The sequence below is a fragment of the Salmo salar genome, chromosome 28 (genome assembly GCF_965601325.2).
Source record: "Salmo salar chromosome 28, fSalSal1, whole genome shotgun sequence".
Classification (NCBI taxonomy): domain Eukaryota; kingdom Metazoa; phylum Chordata; class Actinopteri; order Salmoniformes; family Salmonidae; genus Salmo; species Salmo salar.
Genome location: NC_138318.1, coordinates 9,338,989 through 9,355,322, shown reverse-complemented (window position 1 = coordinate 9,355,322; position 16,334 = coordinate 9,338,989). Strand labels below are relative to the sequence as shown.

The following is a 16,334-nucleotide window of genomic DNA, read 5'->3' as shown; positions in this document are numbered from 1 at the left end:
ATGAAAGCAAAGTAGCTGTTTTCTATTGACATTCATTTGGATACATCCATAACAATGAGCTGATGATGCCCGATTTTGCCTGGCATAGCTAGAAAAGTTTGCCTTCTCGTCAGGAAGTTTGCCTTCCCGTTTGCCTTCAACACTCACTGTTAATTAAGAGGAAATCGCATTGTATATCAAACACTAGGCTAGACGCTAGCTAAATAGTTTGTTGCTGGCAAACCTGCCGATACGACAACCGAATTCAAAAATATCAGTTGCTGAAAACAGCTGGTCAAACTAGAAATGTGGGAGGATTTGACAGCATAGCGCCACTTGAGTCATGACTGCAACAGTAGGGACCAGATAAATTCATGTTCATCATTCACCACGTCAGGTCATTCACAACACAGGTCCAACGCAGTTTTTCCTCGTTGGACCTGTGTTTACAATTGTTGATGATTAGTTATTTGAGAAGGAGACCAAGTCAAGACGTTGGACCGGGTGGATTCAGTTTATAGTAAGGCAGTTTATTATGAGACAAAGATATTTGGCAAAGCGTGCACGGACTCCTTCGTTTAGCTCATAGGGAACTAGCAGAAGAGAGCCCCGAAACATAGTATACATCCAATTTATACAATGAAATAACAGTGTGTTGACGTTGAGTCTAGTAGGTCCGCTCTCCTGACTGGTCGATGAGTGGAGGGACGGTCCACTCTCCAGGTGGTGTCGACTTCCCATTGGCCCTTGGCAGTGTCCTTTGTCCTCGGAGTCCAACACACCTAAGTGTGTGTGTGTGTGTGTGTGTGTGTATTTCTGGTAATTCGTGTCTGGGTGCTTGCGATATTCATGGAATGTTGTTCTTTACACCAGTGGTCAGTTCGTGTGGCTAGGGCTTAAGTCAGCCATCTGTCTCTGGGTGTGGTCGTGATTGGTATCAGTTGGTCGCTCAATATGTCTCTAGAATTTTGTTGTGTGCTGTTGTGAAACATGTTGTGCAAATGCCCTCCTTATATATCATTAGGTAAAACGTTAGATTATCTTTATTACACAATGTATCCGATTGCAAGGTGTCCCGATATCTTTTCCAATTATCCTGATATATTTTTTTCCCAACTGTCCGTTATCTGGTTTTAATGTACATTCTAAAATTACCCTTTTAGCCAATCAGAAACAAGTATTCAACAATGCTGTGGTATAACGCTAATTATAAACTGGATGGTTCGAGCCCTGAATTCTGATTGGCTGACAATCTGTGGTATATCAGGCCGTATACCACGGTATGACAAAACATACATTTTTACTGCTCTAATTACGTTGGTAACCAGTTTATAATAGCAATAAGGCACCTCAGGGTTTGTGATGTATGGCCAATATACCACGGCTGAGGGCTGTATCCAGGCACTCAGCGATGCGTTGTGCAGAAGAACAGCCCTTAGCCGTGGTATTTTGGCCATATAACACACCCCCTCGGGCCTTATTGCTTAATTATAAACTGGGTAGTTTGAGCCCTGAATGCTGATTGGCTGACAGCCGTGGTATATCAAACCGTATAACATGGATATGACAAAACATTTATTTTTACTGCTCTAATTACGTTGGTAACTAGTTTATAATAGCAACAAGGCACCTCGAGGGTTTGTGGTATATGGCATATATACACCACGACTAATGGCCGTATCCAGGCACTCCGTGATGCGTTGTGCATAAGAACAGCCCTTAGGCGTGGTATATTGGCCATATACCACACCCCTTGGGCCGTATTGCTTAAATAATAAGTCAGAAGTATTTAAAATGGGGACTCTTGCTTCGCAAGCCCCCATTAATGACATATCAACAGACAGACTTTAAAACATGCCAAATGATAATAGTTTACTGATGAGATTTCAATAGTGTTTCATGTCAATTCAAACAAAACATCTGCATGTGGGTTTATGGAAGTCACAGGGAGGTCAACAGCAGCAGACATAGTCTATGAATTAGGGTCAAATGTCATCATCAATATTTTGTGATTTATCCTTCTAAAGTACTGAGATGCCACTGATAGGAGCAGGAAGGGTTGAAATGTATGGTAAAAAAAAAATCCCACATCATGTCACAATTTGACCCTCACTTTTTTACTGTTGTCTGTGGAATAATAAGCACGCAGCCGACATTGTAATGATATAAATTAATTTGGTAAATTAGAATTACGTGAAAGTCTCGTCTCAAATAGCAAGTAGGCTACGCTTCATATACATTTGACTTAGATACAATGTAACAACTTTGGCTGCAACTGACACATTTACCTGCTCCTCGAGATTTATCCCAGACAACAATAACTTTGTTTGGCATTTCTCTTCGCAGAAGACAAGCGCATAAACTGCCTGTCAACCCTGCACCAACTATAAGAACTCGTGACATTGTCCCCTAAACTATAAACAACTGTTGCTGACAAAACACAAATAATATACTTTTTAAGTTTCGTTGAGCGTGTTTGGTAAAGCCAGATTTCACATAGTAGCCTTAACATGAATGGCTGTTGGCCGACCAAAATGTTGCCTTGGATGCATGGAAAAAACAGTTTATTCAAGTAAAATAAACATACGACTTAGTTTCTATTACAACATCGCACTGGCAACAGTATTGTCATTGCCACGTCTACAGGATTGATTAATTAGGCTAGAGCAGGGTGGAAAGATTAAATCGGCATTTAATCTTTCCCAATATTTGAAACAAGCCCAATCGGCAACAAAAGCAGTAGGGAGCCTCTGACGTTTTATCACGCTGCAGCTCCTGTGACTTCCTCTTCATTTGGCCAACAAAGAATACAGCATTATTATTCTACACAACAGAAGTTGTCCGGGTAAGTGTTTGCACATGGACACATTGTAGCTATCGTAAAATACATTTATGGGGATATATTCGCCACTGATACAAATGTATAGCCTGCATTTTCCATATATCACATATAGGCCTGCCCTGTGATGCAATAGTTTAGACATGTACAGGTTCAGTGTCAGTGAGTATAGACCACCTTGTTGAATGTAAACGTCAACAACAGCCTACGGAAGGATAACCTACTCCTATTTTAACGCATACTGGTCTAATTATTAGTTGGCGTAGTTTAGTTGGCATAGCTGGTCTAATTATTAATTGGCATAGTTTTGTATTGAATCTCCACAACTAATAGAGTATCAAGGCAAGCATAGTTTATGAATATTGTGCATGAAAACAAAAGATCAGGGGTAAAATAAATGATGAATTAAGAATGTATTAATTGGGTCAGAGCTTTTGTAAAGGCTAGAGACTGTTGTTCCTTTCATTTCCTCATGGAAATCTTGGTGTTATATCTAGTTAACTCCCACATCTTAAACTCTTAACAACAACTAGTACAAATTAATGTTTTACTCTTTTGACTGCAAAGGCTGCATACTGTGTTTGTTTTTCTCTAACTAATCGGTTATGAGACTCCATCAATAGTTCAATGTCTATTGTAAGTCTGGAGCCACTCAAGCAATATTTGCAGAATTGATCATCAGGTGCTTATTCTTGAGACAATGCAAACATGTTTTGATATATTACACAAACAAATTACTAACTTTGAACGGTTATCAAATGTGAACAAGTATCAGGCCAGATCTCATGGTAAAGAGAAGAGATAGCAGCCGACTAGTTGTGGAGACAGCAACATTTGGATTGCAATACTTTTGGTTAACCAATAACTATATATCTTGTGTAATTAGTCTGTCAATGAGAGATTAAGATTGCAATGATACATAAATTGAATGTATTAAGACTCTGATTGATGTTCATATTTAAGTAGGTGTTTGCTGCCAGTGTTGTCTTGTACCCCCAAAATCTGAAGGGGCATAAAGAAAGTGAGGATGGCTGGAGGTGGTCCGGAGGGGGATAGGCCCCCTATCCGGAAGTTGTAGAATTTAGAATTTTTCAAACTCCTGCAATCTAGAGCCATAATCATTATGCTTAATTCTATGTTAAAATATGTCTACTTTTCTGCATATCTAAGCATACATATTGAGCTGTCAGTATCCTCCTGACTGATGTTTCTTTTTTGCATTTCTGCTAAAATCTGGGTAACAGACTGAAAGGAATGTCTTATTCAGTACGTTTAGTTATTGCTTGCTTTCCTAAAGTCTACCAACTTTGCCAGCAGGCATACCAGGTAAGATAGATAGACAAGCTAGCTGCTCTAACTTAATTGATAGCCTGAAATGGCTTCCTGGTAGCTAGTTATGTTGGGAGATTGGGAACCTATCTGGGCTAGCTAAAGCCAACTTCATAAAATTGCTAGTAGTAATTGTAAATGAAACATTTCAAAAAATTTAAAAATGGGCATGACGCCTCTGTGTGATGCTGAATAGGTTCTGACATAATGTGGTCAGAGAGACTTCTAAAGGTTTATAACACATGTATTATGTTTTTCAGACTGAAGATGGTGTGGGCACTACTTTTAATAGCCTTCCTGACCACTGGGGCGGTCCAGTGTCAGAGATCCTTGCTGAAAGACAAAAAAGGACTGGACCCAGAGGTCAACATGAATATTGTGAGTTGGCTAAAATCAATAACAGACAAACTGTATTTTCAGAAACAAAGTGGACAAATACTGAGAAATTGTATTTATCCACACAGTTTTTCCAGACAGACTTCAAACTGTTTTAATACCAACCATAGATAACTGAACAGAGTACTGGACTTCATAGGTCACAGAGCTCATTAACTATTCATAGAACTAGCCAATCTTCTGGGCCAACATGAGCAAATAATAGTCATGGTGGTTACCTCACATGGGGGGAGTTCTGCTTTGCCCACATTCTGCACTTTGTCCCCCATATATCCCATGAGTCATTTCAAGGAAAGTCATAACATGTGATACTGAGGCTTGGGCAATGTCACTCGAAAGGAAATCCCTCTGTCATGTATTAAACTTCAGCATATATTTATCACTAGATAGGACAATATCACACCCATATTATATGACTGAAACATTAAATCTGAGATCTGCCCTAACTAAACATAAAAGCAGTATAAAAATGAGTCCTTGTAAGTCGGGATAAGTGAGTGTTCAATGAAACGGTTATTTTGTGTGCTTAGTGATATCCGTATCATTTGTGTTCCAGGAGCCCACACACAGGCATGCAGTAGTTGAAATATTTGACATGGCAGTCAATCAAATTCTTTCACCACACTTTGTCAGAAAATATATAATGCATGTTTATTCTGAGGTATGCCAATGATAAAATCAACATTTGTGGATTTGGGCCTGGTACATGTCAGTGGTTAACCTCGTATCTTTTATAGGCACCGCATAGTAACAAAATGACATTAATCCTAATTCTAGTGTGTCTATAGTTAGTATACAGTATTTGTCATTGGAAACTACACACTATCAATGATATAAGCCTAATACAATTCCCAGTACGAATAGTTCTCACATGAGAAAACATATTTCCCATTGTTGGCCTGCAAGCACAGACCCTCGCAATATCTCTCTCCACACTGAGGTCACGTGACATTACATTCTTTTTCATACTCAGCCATTTCCCTGTGTAAAACCAGAAACCCAAATGAGTCAGAGCAGAACACCAATCCTCCCCTCCACCCCTGAGGCCCTGAGACGACCTCGGTGTGTCGAATCAGCAGGTTTATACTTAAGTGGCCCAGAGTCAGTAGAATGTGCAGACTGGCAGCCTAGAGGGAGGGGGGGAATGGTGGTGTGTTTTAATTATGCATGGCTAGATCGCATGGCAGGCCCGGCTGGAACCAACAGGCTCAAACACTTTCTTTGAAGTTCCAGATTAGCGTATATATAGATAATATCTGGGAGGGGGGCGGCGAGAGGGAATGCAACAGGGGAAGAATTGTCTGCTTTAATTTTACTGTAATGTGAATACCAGTGATAACGGGGCTGTAAAATAAAGTGTTACCAGAGATCCCCGTTCTGTCAGAATTCAAAATATATTTGACGGTTTGTTTTGTCTTCTTTCTCGTCCACAGAGTGAGATCATCAGGCGTTGGGGCTACCCGGCAGAGGAGCATGACGTAGTCACAGAAGACCTCTACATCCTCAGTGTCAACAGGATCCCGCATGGCCTGAAGAACAGTAAAGGTGTGCGTCAAAGGGTTTTAATGCAGTGCTTCCCAAACTTTTCACTCATGGGGGAACATCTCGTTCCCCCCCCCCCACGCCCCTTCCCTAATCCAATTGAATGAACTGCTACTATTGTTACACAAAAATGTGTTATCAAATTATTTAGTTAATAAATTAGCCTTTTACTCAGTAAGAAACAACACATACAAATACCAGTACCTGGTTTCCCTTCCATATTGAAAGGATAAATAAATTAGCTTACTGCTGTGCATGTCACATTCCTATGATGAATAGGGTGGGTCAATTTCTATTGTAGAATTTCTCCATTTGAAAAAATAAATAATAGTGTTTCTGGAAGTATTCTAAGGGTGATTATTAGATTGCAAAACATGATTAGTGCTTTCCCTCCACAATTTTGGCCTTCAATTATTTTATTTTCTTCAAGTTAGATGATAGATTTGAGGGTTTGTTAAGGAGGAAGAATGGGAATAGAACAAGCAGCTTGCTGTGTGCGGTGCACGTCCACAATCACCAGTTAGAACTCATAGCAGATTATTATTGGGAGCCGACAATTATTATGTTGTCGAGCAGCAATTGAGGGCTTCAACATTATGCTTTTAATCGAAATAAAAATGTAATGACCAACTTTAATTGTGACCCGAAAATCCAGCTTCATTTTCTCTTAAAGATAATCTAATAATTGATTTAAAATATATATACATACAGTCCAAAGTTTAGACACACCTACTCATTCAAGCGTTTTTCTTTATTTTTACTATTTTATACATTGTAGAATAATAGTGAAGACATCAAAACTGTGAAATAACACATATGGAATCATGTAGGAACCAAAAAAGTGTTAAACAAATCAAAATAGATTTTAGATTTTAGATTCTTCAAAGTATCCACCCTTTGCCTTGATGACAGCTTTGCACACTCTTGGCATTCTCTCAACCAGCTTCACCTGGAATTATTTTCCAACAGTCTTGAAGGAGTTTCCACATATGCTGAGCACTTGTTGGCTGCTTTTCCTTCACTCTGCGGTCCAACTCATCCCAAACCATCTCAATTGGGTTGAGGTCGGGTGATTGTGGAGGCCAGGTAATCTGATGCAGCAGTTCATCACTCTCCTTCTTGGTCAAATAGCACTTACACAGCCTGGAGGTGTGTTGGGTCATTGTCCTGTTGAAAAACAAATGACAGTCCTACTAAGCACAAACCAGATGGGATGGCATATCGCTGCAGAATTCTGTGGTAGCCATGCTGGTTAAGTGTGGCTTAAATTCTAAATAAATCACTGACAGTGTCACCAGCAAAGGACCCCCACACTATCACACCTCCTCCTCCATGCTTCACGGTGGGAACCACACATGGGGAGATCATCCGTTCACCTACTCTGCGTCTCACAAAGACTCAGCGGTTGGAACCAAAAATCTCAAATTTGGACTCATCAGACCAAAGGACAGTTTTTCACTGGTTTAAAATGTCCATTGCTCGTGATCCTTGGCCCAAGCAAGTCTCTTCTTCTTATTGGTGTCCTTTAGTAGTGGTTTCTTTGCAGCAATTCGACCATGAAGGCCTGATTCACGCAGTCTCCTCTGAACAGTTGATGTTGAGATGTGTCTGTTACTTGTGAAATGTGAAGCATTTATTTAGGCTGCAATTTCTGAGGCTGTTAACTCTAATGAACTTATCCTCTGCAGCAGCGGTAACTCTGGGTCTTCCTTTCCTGCGGCGGTCCTCATGAGAGCCAGTTTTGTTATAGCGCTTGATGGTTTTTGCAACTGCACTTAAAGAAACTTTCAAAGTTCTTGAAATTTTCCGGATTGACTGACATTCATGTCTTAAAGTAATGATGGACTGTTGTTTGTCTTTGCTTATTTGAGCTGTTCTTGCCATAATATGGACCTGGTCTTTTACCACATCTTCTGTATACCACTCCTACCTTGTCACAACACAACTGATTGGCTCAAACACATTAAGAAGGAAAGAAATTCCACAAATTAACTTTTAACAAGGCACACCTGTCTGTTAATCAAAATGGATTCCAGGTGACTACCTCATGAAGCTGGTTGAGAGAATGTCAAGAATGAAGAATTTCAAATATAAATAGATTTTGATTTGTTTAATACTTTTTTGTGTTATTTCATAGTTTTGATGTCTTCATTACTGCTCTACAATGTAAAAAATTGTACAAATCAAGAAAAACGCTGGGATGAGTAGGTATGTCCAAACTTTTGACTGGTACTGTATATATTTCTTTATTTTCTTTGTGTTTGTTTATCCCTTACTTCTCTGCCCTGTAATCAGATCCACGTATCTAAGACCAACACACACAGATAGACCTTGTCTAACATCTGAAGTGCTGATATTTCTCACATTGTCAAACATTAGTACTGAATCAGGATCCAAAAGAGAAGTGGTTTTTAGCATTAGTCACCTTGAGGAGAGCGGAGGAGGAGGAATCCATTTCTATATTTTGCGATTGCACCGCCCAGCCTACTCCTGGCTTTTTGTGTTATCACGAGCTATGATATCACATGCATCCAGTGAGGCTGTCTATCTGCTAATAGGTCACCTCTATACTTTAATCATTTTGAACCCAGTCTATGATTGAATTTAATTTCTGTAGAGTTTTTTATTTGTTTGGCATTTCTCGTAATCCGTCCCTAGTTTGAGCTGTTTCAAATGTAGCTTGGCTAATGTTCAACCAGCATCTCATTTATTAAGCTCTTGTTACAATGTACTGTAATTACAGCTTATTTTCAATATGTGATGGGAACAGTAATAGTGACAGTAATAAGAAGCAAACTGTTTGCCACGTGATCTGATTTGAGTATGTTTAGGAATGCATTATGGTATTGAAAGTTTTAGATTTCTTGTGAAGAGGAAGTTGTTTTCTTACAAGTTTAGTCTAAATACTGTGATGCGCAGCTTCTGTCAGAGTCAGCCACTCTCCTTCTCCAGTTCCTACAAATCAGTATTCAGTTTCTCTTTCCTTTGTGGCACCTATATTTCATTAATGAGCGAAGTGAGTGCTAAACCTCACACTAATCTCATCGTGGGAACCCATTTGTGTAAAACAAATTCAGAGGCAATAGACAATGCTTTTTCCTGAACACAGAGTCTCATATTATTCTGAACACTAACTCATGTTCTCGATACAGATCTCTCTGTAGGTGAGTGTAAGTGCCTTCGAGTATTAAACGCTGGCTTTGGCCCCGTTCTTGTTTTTTCGCCGTTGCTTTCTCCATTGCGTTACTTTCCAAAACATGAATTAGTAAATGAATGCTATGTACTTAATTTGACCCTCTCCAACAATTGAAAATGTACATTCAGTTTAGTATTAATATTGACATTGATTTGTCATTAGAAATGCTTCATAAACTAGGTAGGGGTTCCACTTTAAAGATACGCCCAATACGATGTAATATGCCAGGGCTGAGGTAGTCTGGGGAGTTAAAAATCTCAATAATACATTCTGATATCCTCTAAATAAGTAAAGAGCCATCATGTTGTTTGTATCTCTTGATGCCTCATACTCCCTGCTCAGTAGTGTGTGGCAGCAGCCGCACATCCAGTAAGATAGGCAGCGGAGCTCTCTGATAGGCTGGAGAACATCTCATTTCCTGTTGTCCCACTTCCCCTGGTCACACGGGAGAGCGTCTGGATCTCAAAGGAACACAGCAGAGCTGGAATTATTTCAGCCCCCAAATGGGATTTTGATATGAAATTGTGCCAGCTAGAATAGCTATTGCTGGAAATCTTTGATGTTCAATCTAGGAGAGATAGTGTAGGTTTGGTTTTCTTGCACACAGCTGCATTGTGGTTGAAATGCCTAGTACAAGTACAAGGCAGTCTAGGCAGCAAGGTAGACTAGGGGTCCATCTCAAATGCCACCCTATTCTCTATATTGTGTACTACTTTTGACCTGGACCAGAACCCAAAGTAGTGCACTATATATAGGGTGCCATTTGAGACAACCGAGGGGTAGGGGGGCAGGGAAGGAGGAATGGCTGGTATGAAGTCAAACAATCCTATCATCTAAAGGTCTGTTTGTGCTACCGAAAGGACCCACTCACATCCTGTTTCTGACAGATCGCAGCGATAAAGCTCCCAAAAAAGAAAAAGTGCATAGCCACAAGAACGGCTGCTCTGCAGCTGGGATGTAGCTTAGACAGACACCCCCTCTGGTGGTTACAGTCAACAAAACACTTCAATTATGAATAGAACATACTTTTTTGTAACTAACCATTTTTGTAACTTGTAACTATACACTTTCAGTTTATGTAGTTTCGGGCATGTTGGAATGTGAATGGATACTTCAACCATGTTTGAGAAGATTGGAGAAATACTACATTTCCACATGGGCTTTGCCTATGATCCTTGCTTGGAATAAGGTGCTCCTCACTTAGTATTTCTTCCATACCTTGTTACAGTATTCATCCTATAGCATTATGCGTAATGTAGTCTTTTTCTCATCTTGCTAGATCCCAAGCCTGCAGTGTTCCTCCAGCACGGTCTCCTAGCTGCGGGGAGTAACTGGGTGACCAACCTGCCCAACACCAGCCTGGCTTACCTGTTAGCTGACGCTGGCTACGACGTCTGGATCGGCAACAGCAGGGGAAGCACCTGGTCCAGGAGACACCTCACACTCAGCCCTGACCACAACGAGTTCTGGCAGTTCAGGTAGCTAGAGAGATTTACTCCACTTATACTGATCCTTGCTCGCTCAGCTATTCACCCCATGGCTATGCGCCTAACCTGGATCTACACTGAGTGTACAAAACATTAGGAACACCTTCCAAACACCTTGAGTTGCATGCCCTTTTTCCCTCAGAACAGCCTCAATATGTCAGGGCATGAACTATATAAGGTATCGAAAGCATTCCACATGGATGCTGGCCCATGTTGACTCCAATGCTTCCCACAGTTGTGTCAAGTTGGCTGGATGTCCTTTGGGTGGTGGACCATTCTTGATACACACGGGAAACTGTTGCGTGTGAAAAACCCAGCAGCATTGCAGTTCTTGACACACTCTTACCGGTGCGCCTTGCACCTACTACCAAACCCCGTTCAAAGGCACTTACATATTTTGTCTTGCCCATTCACCCTCTGAATGGCACAAATACCCCATCCATTCCTATTGTTTTGTACACTCAGTGTATATCCCCTGTGCTTACCAACAGAATCACAAGAGGTTGTAGTAGAAAAACAATATATTATTTGAAATGTTTATTTAAGTAGTCTTATTATGGCGTTCACTGAGTTTCTTCTGTTCTTATTCTTCAGTTATGATGAGATGGCAAAGAAGGACCTGCCAGCAGTGGTCAACCACATCCTGAAGACCACAGGCCAGGAGACGATCTACTATGTAGGCCACTCTCAGGGAACCACTATTGGTGAGACGGATTGATTTAGTTAAATGTGTCATATTACAGTATGAAGCGGTATATTTTTTATCTGTAGTTTGACACCGTTAACTACACTATGGTTTACAGTTTTAAACAGAGGCGCAACTTTCACTGGTGATTGGAGGGACACATTCTGAAATTGCATTTGGAATGTGATACAAAACGAGGTAACGGTGTCCTTTAGGACCATGCGGACGCCTCCGAGCGGTCGGGTAGGCTGTTCGGAGTGTTTATCCGACTGGATAAAAATAAATAATAATAATGTCCCCCCCCACTTCTTAAAACGAAGTTGCGCCCCTGTTTTTAAACCATGACATATCTGACTGTATGTCTCTGTTCCTGTAGCTTTTGTTGCATTCTCTTCAATGCCTGAGCTGGCAAGCAAAATCAAGATGTTCTTCGGCCTGGCACCAGTGGCCACCGTGGCTTTTACTACCAGCCCCATAACCAAGCTCTCCATCTTCCCCGATTTCCTCATTTGGGTGAGCAGCAAAGGCTATTTTTCTAACTTAAACTGCATTATGCCACAATTCATTCATACAATAAGTCTAACCTGTGGTTTCCTTTTTCTACCCAACTTTGGCATCTGTTTTTTTTTTTATCTTGATCGATCTGTCAAAATTCTTTGAAGATATATCAATACTGACTAACGCTAATCCATTGTTTGGTTTCCATATCCTAGGATCTATTTGGGAAGAAGGACTTCATGCCTCAGAGTGCTCTCATCAAGTGGTTTGCCACCAAATTCTGCAGTAAGGAGCCTCATAGTGAGCTGTGTGGAAACATCTTCTTCATCCTCTGTGGCTTTGATGAGCTGAACCTCAACATGGTGCGTTCCACAGCGTTCACATTTCATTGCTTTTTGAAAAGGATTTGACATTATTACTATTCTGGACTTCCTTAAACCTAAAGCCTTCAACCTCAAGCCAATTATATAGGTACTGTATGAGTTTGGTGAAGATGTTCATTTCTCTTTTTGTCCAGACTCGCACACCTGTGTACATCTCCCACTGCCCTGCAGGGACCTCAGTGCAGAACATGATTCACTGGTCTCAGGTAAGAACAACACCTGAGAGGAGCTTCTCAAAACATCCTTCGATATGATTCATCCTACTTCTTCAAAACCTACAGTATACATCCCATCCCAACCCCTGTTTGTTAAAACTGTCATGCAGGCCTATAATGTAGATATCAGGCCTATAATCTTACCTATATCCTGTGAGGCTGGGGTGTGGTCAACACAGTCTGAATCGAGAATGAGTTTGCACTCGTCAAACCACAGTTGTCAAACCGATACTGACATTTTGGTTTCACAAGCAACAGAGCAAAAACAGTTACTCAGGACAGAAATAGTTGATCTCAAAGACGTCGGTCAATTATTTTTCAGCTTATTCTGTGTCATAAATAATTATTTCACCCTGTCTATACCTCAGTCTCACACCCAAGTCGACTATCATCGACATTCCACTGTGTGAATAGGAGAGGCACAGACATTCCTGCTGCACACTGACTCAAACACACCAGTTTGTTGCCCTTCAAAGATTCATTGTTGTCGAAATGAACTATACTTGAGTAAAGGTCAATACCAGATTTACCAAAGACAACTTTAACTTTACTGAATTTGACATATTGTTGGACATATTACCTATACATACAGTACCACCATGTGTTCTGCAATCTTGACACAAGTATTTTGTATGTGTATTCTTTTTACAGGCGGTGCATGTTGGAAAGCTGATGGCGTATGACTATGGGAGAGCAGGGAACATGGCTCACTATAACCAGGTAAGCCCATCTCAGAGCTCATTAGTCTGCCAACATACACTGAGTGTACAAAATATTAAGAACACCTGCTCTTTCCATGACAGACAGGTGAATCCAGGTGAAAGCGATGATCCGTTTATTGATGTCACCTGTTAAATCCACTTCAACCAGTGTAGATGAAGGGGAGGAGACAGGTTAAACAAGGATTTAAGCCTTGAGACATGGATTGTGTATGTGTGCCATTCAGTGGGTGAATGGGCAAGACAAAATATTTAAGTGCCTTTCAACAGGTTATGGTAGTAGGTGCCAGGCGCATCGGTTTGTGTCAAGAACTGCAACGCTGCTGGGGTTTTCACACCCAACAATGTCCCGTGTGTATCAAGAATGGTCCACCACCCAAAGGACGTCCAGCCAGGCATTCGAGTCAACATGGGCCAACATGCCTGTAGAACGCTTTTGACAGCTTGTAGAGTCCATGCCCCGACGCATTGAGGCTGTTCCGGGGGCAAGTGGAGGGGGGGGGGGGGGTTCAACTCAATATTAGGAATGTGTTCCTAATGTTTGGTATTCTCAGTGTACACACACATCACTTCACACAAGTTGTTTTCCAAAGCTCTCAGAAGCTACAACCTCTTTCTGAAAGTACCTTATCTTTACTGCTCGAAATCCACTGTGCCGTTATGACCAGTCAATGCCTTTAGCTGACATCTAGTCCATTCTTGTCCCTCCTCCAGTCGACCCCTCCGTTGTACAACATCCAGGACATGAAGGTGCCTACGGCCCTGTGGTCCGGAGGTCACGACACCCTTGCTGACCCTAAGGACGTTGCCGTGCTGCTCACCCAGGTCTCCAACCTGGTGTACCACCGCCACATCAAGCACTGGGAACACCTGGACTTCATCTGGGGCATGGACGCCCCCCAGGAGATGTACAGCGAGATAATCAAACTGATGAGCCAGCAGGACTTGGTGTAAACAGTGGAAAGGCAGGGAGATATATGGCTAATTTTAGCCTCAACTCTCATCACAATCACTGAAGAGATTTTAATACTGTATCTGATATATATTGGGAGTCATATATCGGAGTGCCTGGGTGTGAGTGTTTGTGCACTGTATGTGTGTTTATGACTATAAGCGTGTGTAAGAGAGAGTGTTACCATGCATGTGTGTGTTTGACTAAGCCATGAGCAATAATCATTCACCTCTAAATCGGGGTAGTGCGGTACACAAGCTGAGTTTAGGGTTATGTGTGAGGAATCATCTTGTATTATTTTTGTCTTACTTTACTACCGTCCTCTTCCACAACACTTGAATGGATTTTAATCTGTGTTTTGAGAATTTCCCGGGTTTGTAAAAACACACAAGTACACTATCAGACATTTAGATCCTGTTGAAATTCTGCTTGTAGGTTTGGATGAATATATGTCAGTCATTGGTGCATTATCATGGTTACTGTCCAGGGCCCAGTTCAACACCCATTACCTCTCTCTTCAGGACTTGCACTTGTGTTGGGTTGGTTTATTTTGCTGTGCCTTTTTAGTCAAACAAATTCATCGTTTAGTTTGTTTACCACTCATTTTGCTCTTTCCTGTGCTATTGACTGTCTTTTTATTAGCTACTTCCTCAATGTATTTTTATTGGATTTTAGGTGACCTTGAGAATTTATTAGGAAGGGTGCTGACCAAAGAATGACTGACTTGTTTGTTCATTCATGTTCTACTTATGTTGTGTTATAACACTTGTTTGTGCCGCCTTGTAACTAATTGAGAAAACTACTCAATAAATCTTCATTACAAAATCAGTTGTACGATTCAATTACTTGACACCATTTATTGAAAAGTGCCTGTATCTACTCATATATTTTATTTATTTAAACATTGTCAAAGGCTTTAATCTGTAACAATGTTTTAATTCACTTACTCTTACTCGTACAAAAGGACAATATCAAAACCAGAAACAAAACAAACACTCAACTCACTCACAAATATTAAGAAAAATAATAGTATACACTGAGTGAACAAAACATTAAGAACACCTTTTCTTTCCGTGACAGACTGACCAGGTGAATCCAGGTGAAAGTTATGATCTCTTATTGATGTCACTGGTTAAATCCATTTGTGCATGTGTGCCATTCAGAGGGTGAATGGGCAAGACAAAATATCGAAGTGCCTTTGAATGGGGTATGGTGGTAGCAGCCTGACGCACCGGTTTGGGTGTGTCAAGAACTGCAACGCTTCTGGGTTTTTCAATCAGTTTCCCTTGTGTATCAAGAATGGTCCACCACCCAAAGGACATCCAGCCAACTTGACACAACTGTGGGAAGCATTGGAGTCAACATGGGCCAGCATCTCTGTGGAACCCTTTCGATATCTTGTAGTCCAGGGATCATCTAGTCAGCTGCGGGACGATGTTTTTCTTGAGCGGATGGTCAGGGCGCCGGAACATAAATAGAAGTTGGGGAACCCTGTTGTAGTCCATGTCCCAACTAATTCTGAGGGCAAAAGGAGGTGAAACTCAATACAAGTGTAATGTTTTGTACTCTCAGTGTAAATTAAATGAATGATTCAAATAGGATCAACCATGAGACGATTGAAAACAGTTACATGGCCACTTGTACTGGTATTAACTTTAACGAATGGTTGATAGACAGCTGAGGCTAAGGTGTCCAGTACGAACTACAGACTGTATAAAAATGACTTCGTCAGACAAAAGACTGCTGAAAAGATGGTGACGTTGCCATGGTGAAAAGTTCCCCCTCGTCCTCAAAACCCCCTTAAAGCTTTCAGTCTGGCTTTTTCGGTATTGTTACAATCTTCTTGAACTGCAGTCTCCTTGCTATATCCAGTGGGGTTTTATCATCCTAAAGGACAGAAGAATACGTCATATTACCATCAAAGCTTAGTTAAATATATCCCTTTCAAACCAAGACGAAAAGCTGCCAACTTTACCATGATGCCAACTTTTGTCCGCCTTTAATTTATATCTGAAGGGTATTGGCAGTAACAAAGCCTGTACTTTTATTGTTTAAAAGTCCCGTCAAAGTCTCAATATAAAACGTCCCCTTTCATCTTAATGGCTTGGGAACGT

General features: G+C 40.9%; 1 protein-coding gene across 1 annotated transcript; it reads left to right on the top strand.

The window, feature by feature from the left end:
• Positions 1 to 2,709: 2,709 nt before the first annotated feature.
• On the top strand, positions 2,710 to 15,045 carry lich (Lysosomal acid lipase/cholesteryl ester hydrolase). The gene is made up of 10 exons (NM_001139859.1): positions 2,710 to 2,824; positions 4,408 to 4,525; positions 5,977 to 6,088; positions 10,561 to 10,759; positions 11,363 to 11,472; positions 11,830 to 11,966; positions 12,167 to 12,313; positions 12,469 to 12,540; positions 13,201 to 13,269; positions 13,983 to 15,045. The coding sequence occupies exons 2-10, from the start codon at positions 4,415 to 4,417 to the stop codon at positions 14,220 to 14,222; spliced, it is 1,197 nt and encodes a 398-aa protein (NP_001133331.1). The 5' UTR covers positions 2,710 to 2,824; positions 4,408 to 4,414; the 3' UTR covers positions 14,223 to 15,045.
• Positions 15,046 to 16,334: the final 1,289 nt, after the last annotated feature.